This window comes from Tachypleus tridentatus, chromosome 13 (genome assembly GCF_004210375.1).
Source record: "Tachypleus tridentatus isolate NWPU-2018 chromosome 13, ASM421037v1, whole genome shotgun sequence".
NCBI lineage: Eukaryota > Metazoa > Arthropoda > Merostomata > Xiphosura > Limulidae > Tachypleus > Tachypleus tridentatus.
In genome coordinates this window covers 49,266,796-49,289,918 of record NC_134837.1, presented here as the reverse complement: position 1 = coordinate 49,289,918, position 23,123 = coordinate 49,266,796, and the positions used below count along the sequence as shown (strand labels likewise).

The 23,123-nt window shown below is 31.7% G+C and overlaps 1 protein-coding gene across 6 annotated transcripts in view; it reads left to right on the top strand.

Moving 5' to 3' along the window:
• Positions 1 to 23,123, top strand: part of LOC143240257 (E3 ubiquitin-protein ligase CBL-like) — a 76,938-nt gene that overhangs the window by 37,352 nt on the left and 16,463 nt on the right. For 4 of the 6 annotated variants that reach the window (XR_013021685.1, XM_076482413.1, XM_076482416.1 and 1 more), the window contains 6 exons: positions 999 to 1,218; positions 2,654 to 2,818; positions 10,257 to 10,331; positions 12,446 to 12,585; positions 17,348 to 17,442; positions 18,269 to 18,661. Coding sequence is in view for 5 of the 6 variants with exons in the window: in XM_076482413.1 (XP_076338528.1) it covers positions 999 to 1,218; positions 2,654 to 2,818; positions 10,257 to 10,331; positions 12,446 to 12,585; positions 17,348 to 17,442; positions 18,269 to 18,661 (1,088 nt within the window). In the remaining variant the exon portion in view is untranslated. The remainder of the gene's footprint in view (positions 1 to 998; positions 1,219 to 2,653; positions 2,819 to 10,256; positions 10,332 to 12,445; positions 12,586 to 17,347; positions 17,443 to 18,268; positions 18,662 to 23,123) is intronic. The other 2 variants (XM_076482415.1, XM_076482414.1) reach the window with 1 other exon arrangement.

Below are 23,123 nucleotides of genomic sequence, written 5' to 3'. Positions count from 1 at the left end.
AATTCATAAAAGCAAATAACCAATCACACATCAACTGAAAGCTTCATTTGGCATTACATATAAGTAACTATCCAAGCATTTGTTGTATGTGAACTTCAGTATGCATTCAGATATCAACTTGCACAATCAGCCAACTGACTCTACACTAGTAATAACAATCTTTTTTGCTGTCTGTACATGCATATGTAAGAAAAAAAATGCCTGTTAAAATGTCAGTGGTGGTTGTTGTTTTTCTGTCAGTTATGCACTCCACCACACACCAACAGTAGTTTTCTTTTTAATTATATGCTTACTTATGAATTCTATACAAACAGCAATATTTAAAAAAAATATTTACCCCTTATGAACTCCACACAGATATAAGTTGTTTGATTTTTTTTGATTTTTTTTTTTCAGTTCTGTTGAATGTTTGTAAAATTGATATCAAATAAATTAGGTTTAGTGAAATGACAAAAGGATTAAAATATTCATAATATTCTATAATCTTCATTACATGTTAAGATTAAAAAAGTAATAATGTTCAAATGAATACAATCATTGTTTGGTAAGTTTTAGAATTATTCAGTAATGGTTGTCTTAGCCTGATAGTGTTAGGAGTTTTCTTTTTTAAACACTGATTTAAGAACTAATTTTGCTGTGGTAAAATAACAGTATTTTTAAGTCAAATCAACATTTTTTGAGTAAGAAACAGAGTTTCGTGGCTAGTAATTTCTAATGAACTTAGTAATAACAGCTAACAATAAAGTGTTCTTATGTATAATATAAGTTTTTTGTTGTATCATTTATTTAAAAGTTTTTCTCATATTTTATTGTAGATAATGATGGTGTGTGTGTGTGGAATAAATTCTCTTTCAAGTGCATCCGTCCTTATTGTATGAATAAACATACTTGTTCAAATCCATTTTGCCTATATAATTTTGCATTGTATTATATTTAATATCTTTGTTGCCATATAAATGAGTTTTTGTGTGGTTATTATTATTATTTATTTCTTTAAGTTACTTGTATCCTGATGGAAGAAATACAAATCCAGACCTCAGTTGGGCAGTGCAGGCCACTCCTGAAGACCACATCAAAGTAACTCAGGAGCAATATGAGCTGTATTGTGAAATGGGATCAACATTCCAGTTGTGTAAGATCTGTGCAGAAAATGACAAAGACATTCGTATCGAACCATGTGGTCATCTTTTATGCACTCCCTGTCTTACATCATGGCAGGTACATACAGACTTCTTGATTTTTTTCTCTCTATTTTTTTCTGTATAAAAAAAGCTAGTGTTACTGTGGGGTTGCTATGACTGAACAAAAGGCTTGACAATTTATAAAAAGGGAATATTTCATGCATCAGATACATATGTAATAATATTGCAGTGTGATAATTGTAGCTTTGGCTAATTATAAAAAATTGGAATAATGTAGTGAAATCTGTAATGCTACACAAGTAGGAGACAATTTTGTGATGACAGAAAATCAACTTGAAGTAAAAATGTATCTTAAGATGTGTGGTATGGGTATTAAAACTTTTATTAAAGTAAAGAATAATGTTTTGACCTTCTTAGGTCATCTTCAGGTTAACAAAGGAAATGTTGTTCTCTAGTTTATTGTAATAAAAGTTTTAATACCCATACCAGCTGTTTAGGGAACAATTTGCATAGACAAATGACTGTGGTATAGTAGATTACAAGATGTTTTTGGAGCTATTGTGTTTTTTTTAATTCAGTCGCATAATAGTTATGAGCAGTGAGGAGAAAATGTATAAGATACGTACATTGAAAACTTTGATGTATTTGTTTAACATTTACAGATTAACTTGCATAATATAAATATTTAGTATTGTTATTTTCTTCTTCAGAAACTTGTTTTCTTAAACTTTTCTCAGATGTTTTAATAATGAATGCAGACTTAGCACTTAAGATCCCACATACGGTATTTACCCATTTTATGTGATGTTTTAACACTAAAATCTCGTGTAACATTCTTAAAATATTATAACCATATTTTTCGAATCTTTTAGGAAAATAAGTGAATTTATTTCAGTCTTCCAAGCAAATATGTTCTCATGATATTTTTAACCAATCTTGTTTTAATAGATTTGTTTTCATTTGAACTTTTCATAAACATTTTTTATCCAGAACCAAAAACTTATTTTTGTGAAAGTTTTACACTGTTTGTACATTAGTTTATAGTAGGTAGTGTTTGAATTGATACTTAACTCATAATTTAAAAATTTTGTTTATTAAAAAAACAAAGTATTCAGATTTGCTTCACTGGAAAGTGAATTAACTAAATTATTCACAAGTTTTATGTATTACTTCCAAATAGTACACTTTTGTATTAATATTACTAGGTTTTCATTTATGTTTGTCAAGACTTTTTTTACTCTCAGTGGTTCAACAGAAGGCTTGAAGACTTATAATACTAAAATTCAGTGTTTGGGTCTTGCAGTGAACACAGTGCAGGTAGTCTGTTGTACAACTTTATATTTAAACAAATGAAACCCTTCTCTATTCCAATGTTTGCAGTTTACTTCATCCAGTGTGAGGAAACATATGTTATTATCATTATAATTTTATCATATATTCTATATAATATCCTTTTTTTTCTTGTAAATAAAATAACACATTTTTAATAATTTTTTTTTTTCTTGATGAAGGACTCAGAAGGTCAAGGTTGTCCATTTTGCCGAGCAGAAATCAAAGGGACTGAACAAGTGGTAGTCGATCCATTTGATCCAATGGGACGAACAGTAAAGAAAGAAGATTCACATGGATCCAATTCTGCTCATTTGGTGGATTTAGATGATGATGAAAATTTTGAGGTAACAAATATCTGTTGTATTCTTTGAGATTAAAGGTTTGTACAGGTGTGCTATAAATGATTGTTTCAGTAGATATGTATAGAAACAGCAATGCATCATTTTCATTTTTTTTTAAAGCTACAAATGTAATCTAGTCTTGTTGTGTTTCTTTATTAATCACTGGAATCCTGTATGCTTCAAGTGTACTTCACTTGTTTTTAGATAATGTTTAGATATTGAGTTATAGTTAATTTTTTACATCATTTTATATTGTACCTATTTGTAGAATCTCCTAACACCTGTCAAAATACAACCTTTACATAAAATATAAGTTTTTTTTATATATTCCAAAGTAATTTTGGAAGGTATTTGGTTGAAAAAGGGGATACCAAAATTACATACACAAAAAATATTGGTTTTGATTTTTAACTTAGACCAATGAAACAATCCTGTACTGTTTACTGTACTTAAAATGGTGAAAGTAAATCCAGATTTAAGTTAACATTGATTTCAATATTGGTAACTTAAATTCCAACAGCAAGGAACATGTTTTAGATTTTATATGATTTAAATAATGTTTGATTCAAATGTTCTTCTGCCATACCTGTGATTTATTTAAATAGACCATTCACAGAACATTGCCTGACATTGAAGGAAAGAAAAAGTATTTTCATCAAAGCTGTATCATGAATGAACTTGTATAGATGCTTTATAGATATAGTTCTTGTGTTAAATCACCTGATACACACACCTGGTGTATTCTGCATGAACATGTTCCTTATGCATTGTCACATCTTTTAAGCTGCAAACTCCAAACTTGGGGTGCAGATAAAACTTTGTGTGGGAAGTAACATGAGTTATGTGGTCACTACCTCAGATGATGTTTGGAATCTGCAAATTGAGGCCAAAGTGGCCAATATAGCAATATGTGGCAAACAGACAACCAGTTGGTCTCAAATTGAAAATACCATCTTTTTTTTTTTTGGTAATGTATGATTAAGAGAGCTTTTATAAGAAGAAATAATCTCTTCCTCTTTGTGCATAATAATGATACAAAAATATTGTGCACAAAGAAGACTTAAAGTAGATAAATAAATTAACGTGTAAATAAAGAGCTAAATCAGTTAATCATTTTCATTTGACCAACACTGGGTACTCTGATAATTTATTTAACAATTTCTGAAAATATTAAGTGCTTGAAATCTGAGACTTTATTGTTTTTTGTAAACTGATTTAAATATTTATAGAAACACATTTTCATTATGTTCTTGTGATCATATCATACTGTTCACAACTACATATAATAAATAATAAATTTTACTGTTAACCTTGTGATGGAAATTTTTACTTTTAATTTTATGGTGTCTATTGTATACTAATGACATCAATAAATACTAATTTTGTTCTTAAGAACTGATTAAATAGTTTAAAAAACTATCAGTTCTCTCCCTTGTTCAGCTTTTGACCTCTGTGATGGTCAGTTATTCCAGTTTAAAGTGACATATTGGGCATTTCTTGATATTTTCCATCATAACTCATATATGCTTTTATCTTCAATTGTATAACAGTCACTGTGCCAATGAAAAACACCCAGAATACACACTTAATGTCTACCTTTATAATATGTAGAGCTGGGTGATTAAATGATGTAAGCAATTACTTATGAATATTATTGCATTGATTAGTGTTAAGCAACACAATTGAAATTATGATTAAATTGATGTTCATGAAAATAATCAACTAATTAAAATTTATATTTTTTGTTAATGCTGTTTTCAGTTATTCCATCTATCCATGTAATTAAAATATTACTATTGTGGTTTCTAATTACTATCTGTTCTATAAGTTCAAGGTTATTTAACTTAATTGATTAGTAATACAACTCATGAAAATAATAAATTATTTGAAATTAGTATTCCGAATTATTACAAGTGTCCTTGTTTAGTACGAGAATAACTGATTAATTGAATGTAACTGATAAAAGGTGCTCAATGGTTTGTCAGTCAGCAAATTTCACTAACTGTCCAGCTCTACTCATATGTAGCTAGCTGTGTACTACTGGTATGTCAGTTATAAATATTAACTGTATAGTACCTTTTAAAGTTAGATAAAGTACAGTTTGTTGTAACTGTTGTTCATTGTTTTATATTATACTCTATGTGTAAACATTTAACATTGTTACTGTAATTTCATTTTATTTGTTTAAAAGTAGTTGTATTCTATAAATATATATATATATGTCAGTTGTTGCATGACTTCTCTCTGTATTTGTTAAATATACATGTACTTAATGTTTAGTAATGAGAATGATAGTTATGATCAACTCAATTATTAGTCCAAACTTGTTATTACTAATTCAGACTTGTCTCTAGGCTGCATACCTTAATTTAATATGGTCTGGCTGACTTCATTATTAACTTGCTCCAAGACTGCATGAGATTAGTTACTAGTTATGATCTGATCCATAATTTATTTAACTTAGCTCCTAGAATGTGACAACAGTTACCAGCTAGTATCTCATTCATTATTTGTTTAAATTAACTGCTAAAAGTGGCATCAGTTATTAGCTAATATGTGGTCCATTATTTGTTCAAAGCTCCTAGAGTATGGCATCATTTACTTGGTTTCTTATTTCCAAGTGGTTTTATGACAGAAAATCAGCTTTCTTTATTCTTTCTTTTATTGCTTCTATGATTTGTTTTGTGTAAAAACCTGTAATTTTTATCCTTCCTAAAAATAGTCAATTCAGAACCATTTGAATTTGTTTACCCATTCCATAACAAGTATTGTTTCATTATATGATGTTATGAGCAAACCAAAAACACAATATGTGCTGAAAAAAAAAACATACTGAGTTTTATGTTACAGTACATAGTTTTAAAGTCATTTTTTATCATACAGAGAATAAAAATAAACACTGGGTCTGAACTGTAAGTCACAATACAGGAGTTGCTACTTGTACGTGATATCTTGTGTCTTCCTAAATTATTGTATGTTACTGAGGCTTATATATATTTATATGAGGTGTTTATGTATGTCAAGTTTTTTTATTCTTCAGATCATGTATTCTTATAAGCAGTTGAAAATGTTTTTCACTGACATACAGTATAAAAGTGCTACAATACAGTCTAGGTAATATTAATGATATATTCTGATAGCTCTCAAGGTGTTTATAAAGCAATGAGATAAGGAAATTTTCAGACCATATCAGCTGAAAGTTGAATAAGCTCTAATTTATCTTGTTTTTTTATTGAATTTTTGAAGGATTTAAAAATGGATCTGTTTTTAATATTCATTGTAGTTTGTTGAGAAAAATATGTCAAACGATTTAAATTTAGATTTTTTTTGTTATTTTTGAAGAACTTCTGGTTTGTGTATTCCACTGTGATTGGTTTGTTTTCATGCATTTCTTGATAAATATTGAGATATTTAATTTGTATAATATATGTACTAAACCTTAGGTGTTTCTAATATTTCTGTAAATGTGCCATACCATTAATGTTTTTTTTCCCTCTTTTATCTAAAAGACTGTAAACATAAACTGAGATTAAAATTTTATAAAATGTTTAAAAAAATTCTCAATAAAAGTCTTTAACATTGCATATATTTGACTATTGTTAATGTTTTCTGATATTTTAATCAAAAAACTTTGTAAAAAAATTTTATTTGGTGTAAAGTCTTCTTCATACATAATACACTGTTAGTTTTGAAGTTTGTTCATTCATTTTTTTACAGATTCAAAGTTTTTTCATTCATTCTAATTTTTGTAACATGTTTTCATTCAGCAAAATTTATTGTAATTTTGTTTGGCCTTCACTAGGAAGGGATACTAAACTACAGACACAGTCTGTTATTTACTTTACATTGATTAATTTTATGAATGAGCAAGATGTCAAACTAGAAATAAATTGAGTCAAATTTTGTGGAGTTAGTAGCTTATTTTTACAGTGATGATGTATAAACTGTAAAAATATTTTATCTGTTCAATAATTTACCAGTTATTTATAGTGTGTGATTTTATGTATCTGTAGTGGACATGTTCTGAAAGTAATTGTATTAACACAACATTGTAACTGTAATACTTTAAATCATATAAGTTAGAAAAGTATAAGTTTAATTTTCCCTGTATAAAAAAATTTATATTTGGTTTATCTTTAAATGTAATTTGAAAAAACCAAAACATTATTTTTTTTAATTTCAGGGTTGCTTTTTAGGACATATTAGCTAAATGAACATAAAAATGAATCCAACTTTGAAAACAAACTATTAGTACATATCTACTTTTTAATCCTAGACAGTCTACTACTGAAATGAAACCACTGAAATTTCATGAACAGCTGTATAGAGGATTTTGATAATTGAAAATTAAATTATATGTGTAGTATACTAACTCAGTGTCAGTCTGTTTGATGTCTTAATTTCAAGATTACTTTGCTGTAAAAAATAATTTTAAGTGAAAAAAATATTAATGGTGAATTTCAAATGAAATAAATTTAGTTTGTATTATTTTGACACTTATGGAATGATTGTGTTTTTTTTTGCCATGTAAATTGATGCATGTTTTTTTCATTTCCTACATGTGTTTTTTCATTAAGCATTGTATATAAATCATTGCATGTGCCTTCAATAAAAGCTTTTCTTTTTCTCATGGTTTGCAGGCTGAATTTATTAGCCTTGCTTTGTGTCCTTCTTTAGTAATGTTTTTTATTGTTGTTGTTTTTTTGCATGATGATTTTTTTCTTTAATTTTTTTGATAAAGATATAAAAAATATGAAAGATTTTTAATATTAAAACAAAGGAACTATTATACTTGAATTATCTTACAAGAATAAAATAAATTCACCTGTTAGTTAAATTAGGACAAATAATGAAAGCATTATTCTAATGTTTCACTCAAAATATGTATGTTTTCACATTGTGTGTTTAAACAATACTTTGATGAAATGCCTTTTGAGAAGTAGAAATTGTTGTTCATTTGAGTGCAGAATAAAGTATATGTTCAATAAATAAAAAAATACTGTTCTGTAAATGTAATACAAATATTTGTATTACACTGTATGTAAATATTAATTTTTATTAAAGCAATTATAATTTGTTCTATTGGTGATTCTAAATGATAGTTGTAAAATACTAGTTTCAGAATTCTGATTGGAATTTATTACTCCATAAAAGTCTTAATGTTTTGTTTAAAATGATTTTTTGTCAGTTTATACTTTTGTATTAGAAAATGTATTTTGTCTTAGAAAAATTAAAATAATAACATATCTCTGTGTGATACACCATTGTCAACAATTCTGACCAAGCAATGTATGTAATTTGAACATTGAAACTTTAAATATTTTTTTATAGGCATCCTAGTTCATTGCCACCCCTTTGATTGTTAAAGATTAGCACTTAAGTTCTAGAAGTTGCATGATTTATTATGGAATTGTTAGTTAACTAAAGATCTTGTGGCAATTGAGATTTGGATTCACAGAATTTCTTAATCATATTTACTTTGTGACTTAAATTCTGTAGGATAAGAAATCTATTAGAAATGGCATATACAAAACTAAGGTAGATAAGGTGTAACTAACTAATATGTATTGTTGATTTACCTTACATCTAATGAAAACTTTACATGGATAATTACTTTTATTAGTTTTGGCTGAGATTATGTTCATATTTTCAAATTAAATTTAGAAATTATTAAATATCTGTTTACAGTGAAAAATAACATGATTGTGTTTATGGATAAGATTGATTAAAATAGCATACTATTTTCTTGCTTCATTAAAATTTTGAACTTCAGTGAAAAATGGTGGTCTGTAACTTGTATGTATTGGTGTGTAAAAAGGTTATGCAGTACCCTGTATTCATTCTTTAAAATCGTTCAGTAAACATACTGTTAAAGTTGTGCTTGGGATGAATTTTTGACATACTTAGGAATGAATTTATGCAGGTAATTCTTAAATAACTGGAAAATTCTGAGACAAAACAATTATGGAAGTCAAAATTAATCTGTTAGCTCTTAGATATATTCCCTACAGTTAGGAAAAAGGGCTGCTGGCTGGCTAAATTTCTCTGTTCAGTAGTTCAAAATTACTGACAACTATTACTGAATCCAAGGTTTTTGTGACCTGGCTGTTTACTCCATAAGTTCTCACTTACCCTCTTATAAAAATGATAGAGTCATTTATAACCACAGTTCAACAAGTGTTTTATACACAACTTTTCACTGATTCAACTAAAAAATTTATGTTTAGAAAAGTAACACATTACAGATGCACACTAATCTGCACTGTAAAGACATTTAAATTCATAATTCTATTTGCAAAAAGAAATTAGTTTTGTTTTATTTGTTCCATTCTATAGTTTTTATTAAGTGATACATTTACCAAAGTCAAAGATTGTATAGAATATTTTAATGATGGTGAAAATTTTGTTTTTACATTAAGTACTATGCTGCACTCATTACTAAATAATGGTTTACACTATCAAACCCTCCCACTAGTACAGCAGTAAGTCTATGGATTTACATTGCTAAAATCAAGGGTTTGATTCCCCTCAGTGGGCTCAGCATTTAGCCTGATATGGTTTTCATAAGAAAAACACATACACGCACACACACTATCAAATTCCCAGAACTAGGACAATGAATATTAAACTTAATTTTAGGACATCAAATGTGTTGTACAATTTACCATACAGATATTTCAATTATTATGAGATTTTTACCAACCAGTTACAAATTAATAATGAGAAAGCAAAGTGCTTTCACCATATTCTCCAAACAGTCATGCCATTAATTGTAAATATAGTTTCCTTTAACTTTATTTTTTAATTGTCTTTGAATCTTCACTGTTTCTATCTGTGCTGCATTCATTTTAATTGTACTTCATGGCAAAACAAATATCATCATTTAAATATTCTTGCTCAGACATTCTGAATTGGTGAGATATTGTTGAACTTTTCTTTTTTTCACCAGAAAACATGTCGTACAAATTGTCTTATTGGTACTAAAAGATTTACCAAAACAACCCCAGGCTGTTGTTTTTGTGTCAGTTGCCATTCTAAGTGATGATTCATGTGGTATGAAGCTTATATGGCCAATAATGACAAAACTAGGACATTTATGAATAAACACATATCAATGCTGATATGATGTAAAACTAAAAATTTTGAAAACTGTGCCTTTTTTAATTTTTGTATTAATAATGATTTGCATGCTTGATAAACTGACTTTGTGAAAGGTTGTTTTATGTAATTTGATAAAATTTCTTTTTTTGAATGAACTTTTAATGTGTCACTAGCAATTCCTTGACCAAATTACAGATATTTTGGAATAAGGAAGCAATCAAACAATTATTATTTTATAATGTCATCCTCACAACTCCAAACATAGTATGGCCCAAACGATACATGTATTTTTTTGTCCAAGACTGTGACTAAACATTGAAATGTTTTAAATGTTAACTAGGATCCCAACACTTGGACATCATGTTTACAAGCACTAGCATTATCTCCACGTTCAGAAACAGCAGACAGCAGCAGGGTAGGTATACAGGGCTTGGTTACATACTTTTTATCATATGTTTTAAACAAAATGATTTTCATTATGGTAATTATAAACTTATTGACTTGATAGTCATATTGTGCAATGAATTATAGTGTCTATTAATTTCAAAACAAAAATCATCCAACAACCCCACTGACTTGATTTTAACATATAGGATTATGTAGGTTATAAAACAAAACTACAGAACATGATATAGTAAAGGTACTATTGTTAGATACTAATAGCTAGAGTATGAAATTATTGGCCCTGCATGACCAGGTGGATAAGGCACCTGACTTGTAATCTGAGGGTCGCTGGTTTAAATCCTTATCACACCAAACATGTTCGCTTTTTCAGCCATGGGAACACTGTAATGTGATAGTCAATCCCACTATTCATTGGTTAAAAGAGTATCCCAAGAGTTGGTGGTGGGTGGTGATGACTAGCTGCCTTCCCTCTAGTCTTAGACTGCAAAATTAGGGACAGATAGCCCTTGTGTAGCTTTGCAAGAAATTCAAAACAAACAAACAAATATATCGAAAGCTTGTGATATTTAGTCAATAATTTTAAGAACATTTAGCATACAATACTTAATCACTTTTATATAATGTAACTAAAAGACTTACCTACCTTCAATGACCTGGATATTCTTTTCTTTACTACTTTTTTCCCTCTGACAAGTTTTTAACTGGTTCTGATATGTAGCAGTATTTTTCTAAAACGTTGATGGATACATGTTTATCCAGTTTGTTTTTCTTATAGTCATGTACTTGTTTTCTTGTATGATGTTAACCAATATGTGCTAAATTTATATGTGCACACTAGGATTAAACCATTTTCAAACAGCAGTGACCAGATGATTTCAGAAATGGGCTCTGCAGATGTTTGTAATACACAGTATAGTTTTTGTAATCAAAATCACTTTAGGTCTGGCTCTTGTTTGCCTTGTTATTTTTTCTATTGTATTTGACATTTGAGAATAAATACTTGAAATAGTCAACTGATCTTATTACCTGATTATCTGAATCCCGGTGGGTAGTTTCAATCTGTTTTTAAATTATCTTTTTATTTACAGACATCATATTTTTATTCTTCTGAAACAGTTATTTATCAGGTTAAAAATGTTCCTTTTTTTTTCTTCTTCTTCAAGGCCTATCTGATCATTCTGTTCCTTAGTGACTTCTATGGTGACTTTATTGCTTCTTTTGTTACATATATTTATTTATTTTTGTAATTTTTCTTTTATTTAAATAATAGTTGACATTTATGAGTTGTCAACAAATTTAAACAACAAGACGTTTTCATTTCATTTTCTATTATCTCATCATCAGTATGCTATAACTGTTCATCTTGTTCAGTAAGCATCAATGGTGTGGTGTCATGGAATGGAATGTGTCCATTTTCCAATGTTTGAATTTTTGTCCATTTCATGCCTTGAAATGGAGGAATTTTCAAGAAAGATAAGTATTTTAGCCTTTTGAAATCTTCACCTGTCTATCTCTGACAGGGAGTTTTATAGTTGCACTGAGTGCATTTAATCACATAATTTTTATCTGATTTTTGGATAATATACACAAAAACATTTTCCAGTTAAGAGTAGAATACCCTCATGGACAACAGAGGTTAAAAAAAAAGCATTTCTTAAGTGTAAACAAACTAAAAAAATTCCATTTGTTTTAAACCTTTTCTTATGAGAAGTTTATTTAGGACAATTGGAACAAAAGTTTGAAGATGCTATCAAAACTAGGATCTTGCCAGTCAGTAGAAGTCAATGCAGTGTGGTCAAAACACATAACCTGAAAGCTTTCAGTCAGATGATAATTGTGCTGAAGCTGTGATAGGAACTGCTTGATAAGGTCATATAATAATATGAGCTCCAGAATAATTATCTGATTCTATTACCAGTAATATGACATCAATATACCTTTCATGCCTATTTTGTAATTACTAGTAGCTCTGTGTGTACTTTGTAAAAACAAAAGATGTTTCATCACAATAATGAAACACTAAACTGTTAACTTGAGTTACGTGGAATAAATGGTATTTTATAATTTTCATAAATTTATAGCAAATAGTGGAATATTGATTAAAACATTTATAATGGCTTTCAGTCAAGCAGTAGATCACCCATGGTATCTCCTAGAACTTCTCCTCAATCCAGTCGTCGACCTCCAGGTGCACCACCTCCTATTCCTCCTCGAAGGTCTTCACCGACAGCGACACCAGGACATTCTCCAAGCACATCACCAAGGTGCATTTAAGAGGTTTTTTACATTTAATCCTGTCAATAGATTTATAGAAACTATGATGAAAATAATTAGCAGATTTTCAAAAAAAATATAATTGTGATTGTAAGACCAATAGAATTAGAGAAATCAGTTATTATTTCAATATATGTATAATCTGTAAACTTAGTTTTTAAGAATAATTATAATTTGAGAACTTTTGATGAAAGTTTCTAATTTTTAAATTATTTATTGTGCAAACTAGCTGTCTATTAATCATTTAAATGTTGTGATTTACAGTTTCTGACATAATATTTTACATTCTGTCACAGGATTTTCTCAGTTGCCCCTACCTTCACCTCCCACTTTTACATATCCACACGTAAATAATTATGCAGCATCTCTTCACCTCAATCCTTATCACAACCTTCCCCCCCTCATTCATGCATTCACAGTTCATTTATTACTTAAAGGGATTTCAGAGAATTAGTATCAGTGACTTGTGGCCAGTGAGGGACAGGCTTTCCATGATACCTACAAGTTCTGGTCCTTCGCTTCTATCCTCCTCCCCACCTGTTTCCACATTACCTTCCTCTCACTAAGGGATCCTGTTTTGTGGCAGTTAGTCTAAAGCAGATAGTTTGGGTTTTACTACAGAAAGAGGCCAAAGAAGTTGGGAACCTTCTCAGCTGGGGTTTTATTCATTTCTATTCATTTTATCCAAAAAGTTGGGAGAATGGCAGTCAGCTATAAATTTATCATCCCTGAACCATTTACTGGTCATATTGAAATTCATAATGGAGTCTTACAAAACTCACCCTGGCACAGCCAGGTGGTTAGTGTGCTTAACTTGCAATCTGAGGTTAGCAGATTCAAATCCCTGTCTCAAGGAACATACTCACCCTTTCAGCCATGGGAGCATGATCTTTTTGTACTTGTTTAAAGTCTTTATAGGTCCTTAATATTTCCTCTTTTCAGTATAGTGTGTATATCTTCACAAATTTGGCAACCTTTCACATACAAAAAAGTATCCATGTTTAATGAAGTATCTTTAATAAAGTAGTTCATGTGAAAAATAATTATGTTAAGATTATAAATACTTTATCTCATCTCAAAATTTTAAATTTCCTTTCTTTGATCCCTAAAGCCTTCTAAATATACTTCAAACTTTTTTCAGTAAAACTTTAAATTTGTTTTTTCTCTAACCTACCTTTATATGGGGTCAGTCAATTTGATCAACCTCATAACCACCAAAAAAAAAAAAAAAGATACCTTGTTTTTTTTAACATGCTAAAATGATTTCACATTGTAACATGAAACTACATTCCTTCCTACTAAGTGGCTTTAAGCTTGTAACAGTATACATCTATGTATAATTATATTTTATTGTTTTATTGTCTTTTGAACAGTGTCTGACTACTATCTACACCATTATAAGTGGTAAATCACTTGGGGGAATGCCTCACAGTGGCACAGTGGTGTGTCTGCATTTTCCACACTGCTAGAAACTAGGTTTTGATACCTATAGTGGGCAAAGCACAGATAACCCACTGTGTATCTTTGTGCTTGATTCCAAACAAACACTCTGGGAAAGTGCAGCTAATGTTATGCTATTAAATTACATCACTCACAAGCTACTATGAGCTGTTTGTATAAGTGCCTCATACATATTGATGGTAGTAATGCACTGAAGAACATAGACTTAACTACATGCAAACAGCAGATGATTTCCTTTAATTCTCAAATTCATCTGGCTTTCCAACTAAGTGACAAGTGTTGTTACAAATTTATTCAAGCTAGTTGTTTACTTTCCCATGGAAATCAGTCTTGTTCTCTGAGTGAAATTGACACTTATTCTTTTCAAAACACAGTGTGTTACAACATGTCACATGATAGATAAAAACCTTGATTTCTATTGATTATAGGTAATATACAAATAAATGTAAAAGAAAACTATTAACAATTCCTGAAAGAGAGGGTGTGACAAGAGGGGTCTGATTTTCCATTTATAGCTCTGCAACCAAACAAAATTGAAGGGTATAAAAATTATGACTTGTATAAATAATTATGACATTATAAGGACCAATTTACCTTTAAGTTCATACATTTTGAAGAGGGTTGGTTGTGTATAAAATAGAGAACAGAAAATTCCTAGAGAAAATGTAATACTGTGTAACACTAAGGAAAGTTCAGGATTTTTTAAATATTTTCTTGTAGGATAAAGAATTTAACATTTACATACTATTATTATGGATTATTAGCTAAGGGTTTATATCATTAATTAGTACAACATAAACAAAAAGCAGTTTAATAACATTTTGAAGATAAGACACTAAAACTTTCTGTTATGTGTAGTGAAGGATAATCAAGGTTATTAGTATTATGGATTCCTTCATGTTTATTTGCCTTTTATGTTTATGACATAGCCATAAAGGAGCATAAAATATATATATCTGGTTCATATGTGGTGCAGTCTCACACTGCTTTGGTATTTCCTTTTTTGGTAGGCCCAGCATGGCCAGGTGGGTTAAGGCGTTTAACTTTTAATCCGAGGGTTCGAATCCCGTCACACCAAACATGTTCACCCTTTCAGCCATGGGGACGTTGTAATGTGACGGTCAATTCCATTATTCATATATATGTAAAAACGGCTGGTATGGGTAGAGAAATCTCCATGTAGAGGAGCAAACAGCATTTCAACCTTCTTCAGTCATTGTCAGGTTCACAAAGAAAGAAAGAGGTAACTGATTGATAGCTGACTGCATGTTTGACGGAGGTTGTGTAATTGAGTGTAGAAATGTAGAAGGTGTGCTTAAATGTTGGATTATATTTATTAATATAGGTATAAAGGTGTTCCTTTGTATTGGTTTATTTTGGGTTTGAATTTTTGTATAAGTAAGGCTTCTTTAATTTTGCATTTGTTATGTTTGTTTATTTATTTAGTATTTGGGTATTTTCTGTGGTTATATTGTGTTTATTTGATTTGCACTATTCGTTGGTAAAAGAGTAGCCCAAGAGTTGGCGGTGGGTAGTGATGACTAGCTGCCTTCCCTCTAGTCTTACACTGCTAAATTAGGAATGGCTAGTGCAGATAGCCCTTGAGTAGCTTTGCTTGAAATTCAAAAGAAAAAAACAAACTCTTTTTTTGGTTCCACACTTCATTGTCTTCTTTTGGGCACATCTTAAAGGGTGATCATTTTTTTCACCAATACTCCACCAGTTCTGTGTGGGATTCTAGCTATTTTTAAGAGTGTAGGCTAGATATTGTATTGGATGTTAACATTTTCCAAAACTGAAAATTTATTTCCAATAGATACTTGCCTCTTGTCATACTTCCAGCACAGCCTCCTCATTTCTGGTGATATGTGGTGTAGGTCCAACATCTAATCTTGAATTGACTAATTAATGCAAGTATGAAGAGCGTGCCACTTATGATAGGGGCTGTGTCATACTCCTATTGGTGAAGAGCTGCTGCATAATCATTTACATGTGGATAGATATGCAGAAGTGGAAGATGGAAGGCGAGTGGTGAGCATTGAAAAATTGTGCTGATAGAGAGCAGTGCTAATTGGGAAAACTATTTTGTGAAAGAATATACATATATTTGGAAATACATTTTCATATTAGGAAAACATTAACTTTAATGTTTCAGTTATCAAATGTTATTGTTACCAGTTTACCTTCACACATCATCTTAAAATAAATGAATGAGAACAACTAAGGGTTAATTGCACTTTACAAAATTGATTTTTCAGATACCATGCTTCCCTTGAAATTACTTCCTCTTTTGTCAAACCAGTTTATTTTGATGGTTACAATTAAATACTAATATCTTAAATCATATTTTTCATTGCAACAAGCTTCTATAAAGGATTAAAAAGTCAATTTTAGATTACACATCTTGAATTCTGCACTTTTGTTTTATGAACCTTTTTCCACTTCAAATTCTTGCTTATTATCTTGTTAAGAGTGTCAGGAGATATGATCAGCTTCATATAATTAGCTTTTTGGGTTGGAGGGTTCTCTTTCATAATCATAACCTTCATTTTGAAGATGAGGGTATTATGCAATATTGGGGTGTTTTTTGGTTTCAGAGCAGTTACTCACCTAAACATTGCATTTGTGGATGTTTTTTCATTCTGTGGAAAACACTAAAATTCCATTACTTGCAATATTTTGTATTTTGGCTATACATAATTTAACAGTCATGTTACATGAATAATCTTCTTGGGAAAGGGCTGTGAGATAACACTCCAGGGATTGCATTGAATCATCAAATTGTGAGGAATTAACTATGAGTCATGTTCACAGGTATTAAATGTTCTATATCTGCATAAGCACTAAAATGCACAGTCAGTCTTCTGAAAGTATTTATAGTACTTTGTTTTGTATATTTCTATCTTAATTCATATTGTTATAACTGAATATAACTCCTACTTCTCTGATTTAATTTTGTCCTTATGCTCAAAAGTCATAGTTATAATGCAGTAAATTTTAAAATACTTTTAATTGATTTTAAATCATTTTAAAAATTGTAGTTTTATTAAACTTTAAACATTAAACTTACAATATGAATGTTTTCTATATTTTCTTACTTGGTCAGAATTAAACTTTTTATATTTTCTCATTTATTTTTGCATATGTGGTAGTTCTCTTGTCAAGATTTAAAAAACAAATGTCCTTGGTTAGAAAATTAATTAAATTTGGAATTTGATAGTTATTGGAATTTCGTTACATTTACAAATGACAAGTATCTCTGCATAAAAACTGAATTTTTGTTGGCTTTAGGCATCAACTTTTAGGTAATTCAAATACAGAAGAATGCATAAATGGAATACTAACTAGGATATCTGTCACACCACAGAGCTCACCAGAAAACTCAGGTAGGCCAAAAACTTTGAATTGTAATTAACACTTTGTCACAAATATTTAAAGATATAGGTACAGAATGAGAATAATTTAACAATTTCATCATAGTTCAAAAATATTACCTTATTGTTAAAAATATACAAAAATTGTCCTTACAGCTTCATCTATTTATAATTAAAATAATATGAATGAGTAATCTATTAGACTGATTCAAAATATCTTAAAGAACATATTAACCTCCCACTTAGTCTCACATTTGAGTAATAGTCATGATCTCTCAAAACATATGCAGTTATACTTTATCTGAAAAATGTTTTAAATATCAAGCTTCCACTTGCTTCCTTACAGTTTATAGAGATATGATATGGGGAGTAACATAATTAAGACATATTGTAAAGAAAATACATGGGTGTTTTAGACAGCACTAGTAGCATATAGTACATAAGATCTTAGAAAGTATTTGAAACTACAATAAGATTGAATGATTATTTTTATATATGTTTTCTTTATTTATATGTAATAAATATGTTTTTTGAAAAACAAAAACAATCTAGTCTAGTGGTATTTAAATGTTAGATATAATTGGTATGGTAAAATTTCATTTTTTCTCCATATATATATATGAAAATATTTCGTTTAATCACTTGGGATGGATACATGGGTATTATGTTAATTCCTGTCTACATTAGGTTGATTTTTTTTAATGATTTATTTTTAATTTTTTATCAAAAAACATCAAATATGAAATATGTTAACTTTAATGTGTTTTTGAAATGGATTTTTCTGATTAACAAAATAAAATCTTAAACTTTTTTTTAATTGTAATCTTTGTTACTATAGGTATGCTTGTTTCCTATACAGAAATTAAGCACAATGAAGAAGAGATGGAACCTTTAGCAGCTGTGACAAAATCTGTAGCTTCTTTTCCTCCCTCACATAACCACATGCTGATTAGTTCTTCTTGTGGAACTTGGCCTGGCCCATCTCCAGGCATTACTCTTATTTCAAGCTCTACAAATTCTGTCCAACAATGCTCCTCTCTTAGCTCTTCACCATTTATAGGATCTTCTAACCTATCTGGATTAGGCTTACATGCAGCAGCTCCTGATGCTGCGAGAACCATTTCATCAACAACGACAACATCTCCTACTAGTCAATCAATTCATTACGCAGAACTCTCAGAAATTGGAGAAGAACCAAGTTATGCTAATACAGACTTAAATATTGCACATGGTATGTGAAATTTCAAGTTTTGTTTTTATAATAATACTATTAAGAACTAATGGGTTTAATAAAATTGTTATAATACAGAAATTATTGTCTTGAATTTAAAGTTTATTCATAAGCATCTGAATTAACCTTGTTATTCTGTAATAGTTAAAGCACATTTTATTAATTGTAACTTCTCATTGTGTGCATGGCGAAAAATAATTATGAGGATACATACACACACATACAGTTGGAAGTTATAGCTTGAAACCTAAGTTTGGTCATATGAGAATAATGATTTTGGTTATGGTGCTAGTTGTGTGTGAATACAATAGTTTCTTTTTCACATATAAATCCCCATTTTTTGTAGTTTGAGACATTCATGATATTTATTCTTTATATATTTTAGCAAAAAGTTTAACAATTTTTAGAACCTTCTTTAACTTTAAATCATATTGTTGTAAGTTTGCAGAACTAAATCTGTGTATAAGGTCATGAAGCTATGATTTCATTTGTATTCTTTTTATGTAAACTTTCATTAGTTCTTCTGAACACAAAAAAGAAACCAGATGTTGGGCTGCCACAATAGTAAAAATTAGTATTTTGTTTATATCTCATTAGGCTTAATCTCTTTTACTTTTCATTGTATATAATTATTACAATTCTGAGAATTAAAATAAAATGATTTTTATATCCCCTCAGTGTGGATTCCTGTACATGGTGAGGGGACCTCCCAGGGAAGGTACGGTTTTTTCAGTTTACCTACTCTGGGATCTTAACATCCACCCACACGTTTGCCATGCATGATGACCCATGAAGCGGAGGAGAGGATCCTGGTGGTTGAGGGTTTCAACCCTAACACACCACTTTGGCCAACTCTGGTAGATGGGTGGCCTTAGGGTGGCCCCCCCTATGGTCAGTTGGCTGGTCCACTTGGACTAGGGTCAACAAAGGTGTTGTGGACATCGTATCTGATACTGGTGTTTGAGTATAGTGCTCAAAAAACCCTGGCATTGCTGCAATATCCTTGTTTGCCATTGTAGTGCATCCCCTTGTAGGTCTCCATGGTAGGTGGGGTCAGTGAGCAGTGAAATATTCTTTTTTTTTATTAAGGATCCTCCAAATACAAACTTAAATAAAATAGTGAAAAAACAGTCTATAGGTGAACGACCATGTGTTAAAGATTCTGAACAGCAATCTTCAACATCTGTAACACCTGTTGTACCTCATTTTCTTATACTACATTCTCTTTCAGACAAACCTTTAGGGTAGATGTCTCCCTTTTTCATTCAGAAGAGACATAGAGGAACTTGCTGGCTCTCCAAAGCTAGTCAAAAAGCTTTGCTCTGGGGACATATTGGTGGAAACATCTGCATTTCAACACAGTGAACTCTTCTTGCATTCAAAGGCAATTGGGGATATATCTATTGAGGTTATGCCTCATGTGACTTTGAATTCATCATGAGGAGTTATTGTTGAAAGGGATTTGAAGAATATCCCTGAGTCGGAGATTCTCGCTGGTTTCTCCACCCAAGGAGTTTCTGTAGTAAGACATATCTCCTCTCGCAAAGATGGAATTATAATGCCAACCAATGTCCTCATTCATCACTGTGTCCACCTGCAACCATAAAGGCAGGTTATCTTAATTGCAAGGTATGGCCATGCATTTCAAACCCTCTCAGATGTTTCCAGACATCATGTCATGGTTTCTTGGAGTGTGCTCGTTGCAATGGCAAGAACCACGATGCCTGTTAGTGTAAAACAGGCCCTCATTGCATCAATTGCAATAGCTATCACCTGTCCTACTTTCGTTCTTGCTCTAAATGGTTAGAAGGAAAAGATGTGCAATGTTTGAAGACTATTCAAAACATTATTTACCTTGAGGCTTGAAAGTTGCTGTCGACCACTTCATCTAGGATGTATGCTGCTACACTTAGTTTCACTACTACAGTGGGAGTGCAGACAGATCTCTGTGTTCCTCCAAAAGATTTGTTCTCAAACCAAATAAAAAGTACTTTGACATCCATGGTTTAAAAAGTTGATGAATTAACATCAACATCCATCTCTGTCCCTAACATACATTCCAGAAAATCCCAAAATCCACTTTCTTTGGTTCTGGGTATGGGTATTTCTTCGGGTACATCTTCTTCTCCCACCCCAAGATGCAAAACTATCATTTGTTCACGTCCTCAGTTGCTGGAATCCTCTTCCAACAACAAAGACCTGCCTAGTCTACTCAGGGCAGGGATCCAGGAGGTTGACAAACCTCCCTCATATAAAGACAATAAAGAAAAAATATGTGGTTGTAAACAGAAGGGCTCTCCATCCAATTTGTTTACACATAAATAAAAATGTCTAACTTTATAAAATGGAACTGTCAAGATTGATGTTCTAATCTGGATGACATCAAAGCACTAATTGCTTGCTATCATCCTGCATGTCTTTCTTTACAGGAAACATTTCTGAAACCTGCCGATACAGTCACCTTTCAGCAGTTTTCTTTGTACAGAAATGACAGGCTGTGTGATGGACGAATGCATGGAGGGGTGGCACTGTTGGTTGGTCAGCATGTGCCCACCCTGTCTTTGCCACTTGACACACCCTTGGAGGCCGTAGCCATCTGTGTTTCCTTGGGTCGTACCATCACTGTTTGTTCTATCAACCTGTCACTTGGAGATGCCTATGATCAATCATACCTTCACGCTCTCATTGAACAGTTGCTGTCTGCCTTTTTAATCCTGGGGAACTTAACTGGACATCATCCCCTGTGGGGAAGTGCTGATATTGATGGGAGAGATTGCTCTGTAGAGCATATGCCTTCTGACCACAACCTTTCTCTTTTCAATACTGGTTCTTCTACTTATTTTCATGCACCCAGTCAGTCCTTTACTGCTATTGATCTCCCAATTTTCATGGAAGGTTGACAATAACCCAAGAGGCAGTTATCAATTTCCTATAATTTTGAGAGACTGGTATGGTCTGTGCCACCCAACCCACGTGCGCTGGTGGAATTTGGATCAAGCAAACTGGTCCTCTTTCACTGTTCTTACAGAACTTGATCCTGCCAATGACTAAGTTATCAATAGATGACTGTGTGACAGCAGGAACTGACTGTATTATACAGGCAGCTGCTCAATTTATTCCTAAAACCTTGACATGTTTTCCATGATATTCTTTTCCGTGGTGGAATCCTGCTTGCTACATGGCACGGAAGGCTCAAAAACAGGCCTGGGATACGTTTTGGAGGTATCCCACATTCCCTTATTGCATTGCTTTCCAGCAGGCCTGTTCACATGCTTGGTGGGTAATACCTCAAAACCAGACGGAGTATTGGATTAAGTTCACAACCAGCATATCTTCTACCACAAATTCCAAAGTCATATGGGACAAGGTTGGAAAGGTCAGTGGGCAATATAATTCTGTCCCCCTTTCAGTCTTGCTCTCTGATGGTCGGGAAGTAGCTGATACCTGGAGCATCCCTGATACTCTAGGTGAAAGCTTTCGCCAGGTATCTAGCACTTTGATTCATCTTCCACCTTCTTAGCCATCAAGACTCAGGGGCGATCACCTCTTTTCTTTCCAACTGATTGTCTTTATGACTATAATTGTCGCTTTACAATGGTGGAACTCAAACTGGCCCTTCATCCGTGTGGCAGTACATCGGTTGGACCTGATGATGCACACTACGAAATGCTGCGCAATCTATCTACTGCTTCTCTTCCTAATCTTCAGATTGTTTTTAAGCAGATCTGGCAGAAGAATGTTTATCTTGATGCCTGGTGCCAGGCTATTGTCCTACCTTTCTCTAAGCCTGGGAAGGATCCCAAGATTCCTTCAAACTACTGTCCAATTGCTTTTGCGAGCTGTCTCTGAAAGACCTTAGAGTGGATGGTTAATGCTCGTCTTGTTTGGTTCCTCAAATCAAACTCCTCTCCACCCAGTGTGGGTTCTGATGACAACGCTCCACCATGGACCACCTGATTTGACTTGAAATTTTAATCAGAGAAGCCTTTCTCAAACGACAACATCTTGTATCACTATTCTTTGACATTGAGAAGGCTTTTGATACAACATGGAGGTATGGCATTTTTCAAGACCTCCATTTGTATGGATTACATAGTCATTTGCCCATTTTTATTAAACATTTTTTAAAGGGCAGGCAATTCCCAGTTTGTGTCTGTTTGATACTTTCCCGTTCTTTTCTACAGGAACTTGGAGTCCCTCTGGGCTGTGTTTTGAGTGTCACACTTTTCAGTATAAAGATTAATGCCATCACTGAACAACTCCCTCTTACTGTTGCAAATGGGTTCTATGTCGATGACTTTCACATCTCATGTCAGTCATCGAACATGAGGTATATTGAGCGGTAGCTACAGACTGCCCTCAATCATTTATTGAAGTGTACCACAGCAAACGGCTTTAACTTCTGTCTCTCTAAAACCATTTGCATGCACATTTACCACAAAGGGGTATTCACCCAGATCCT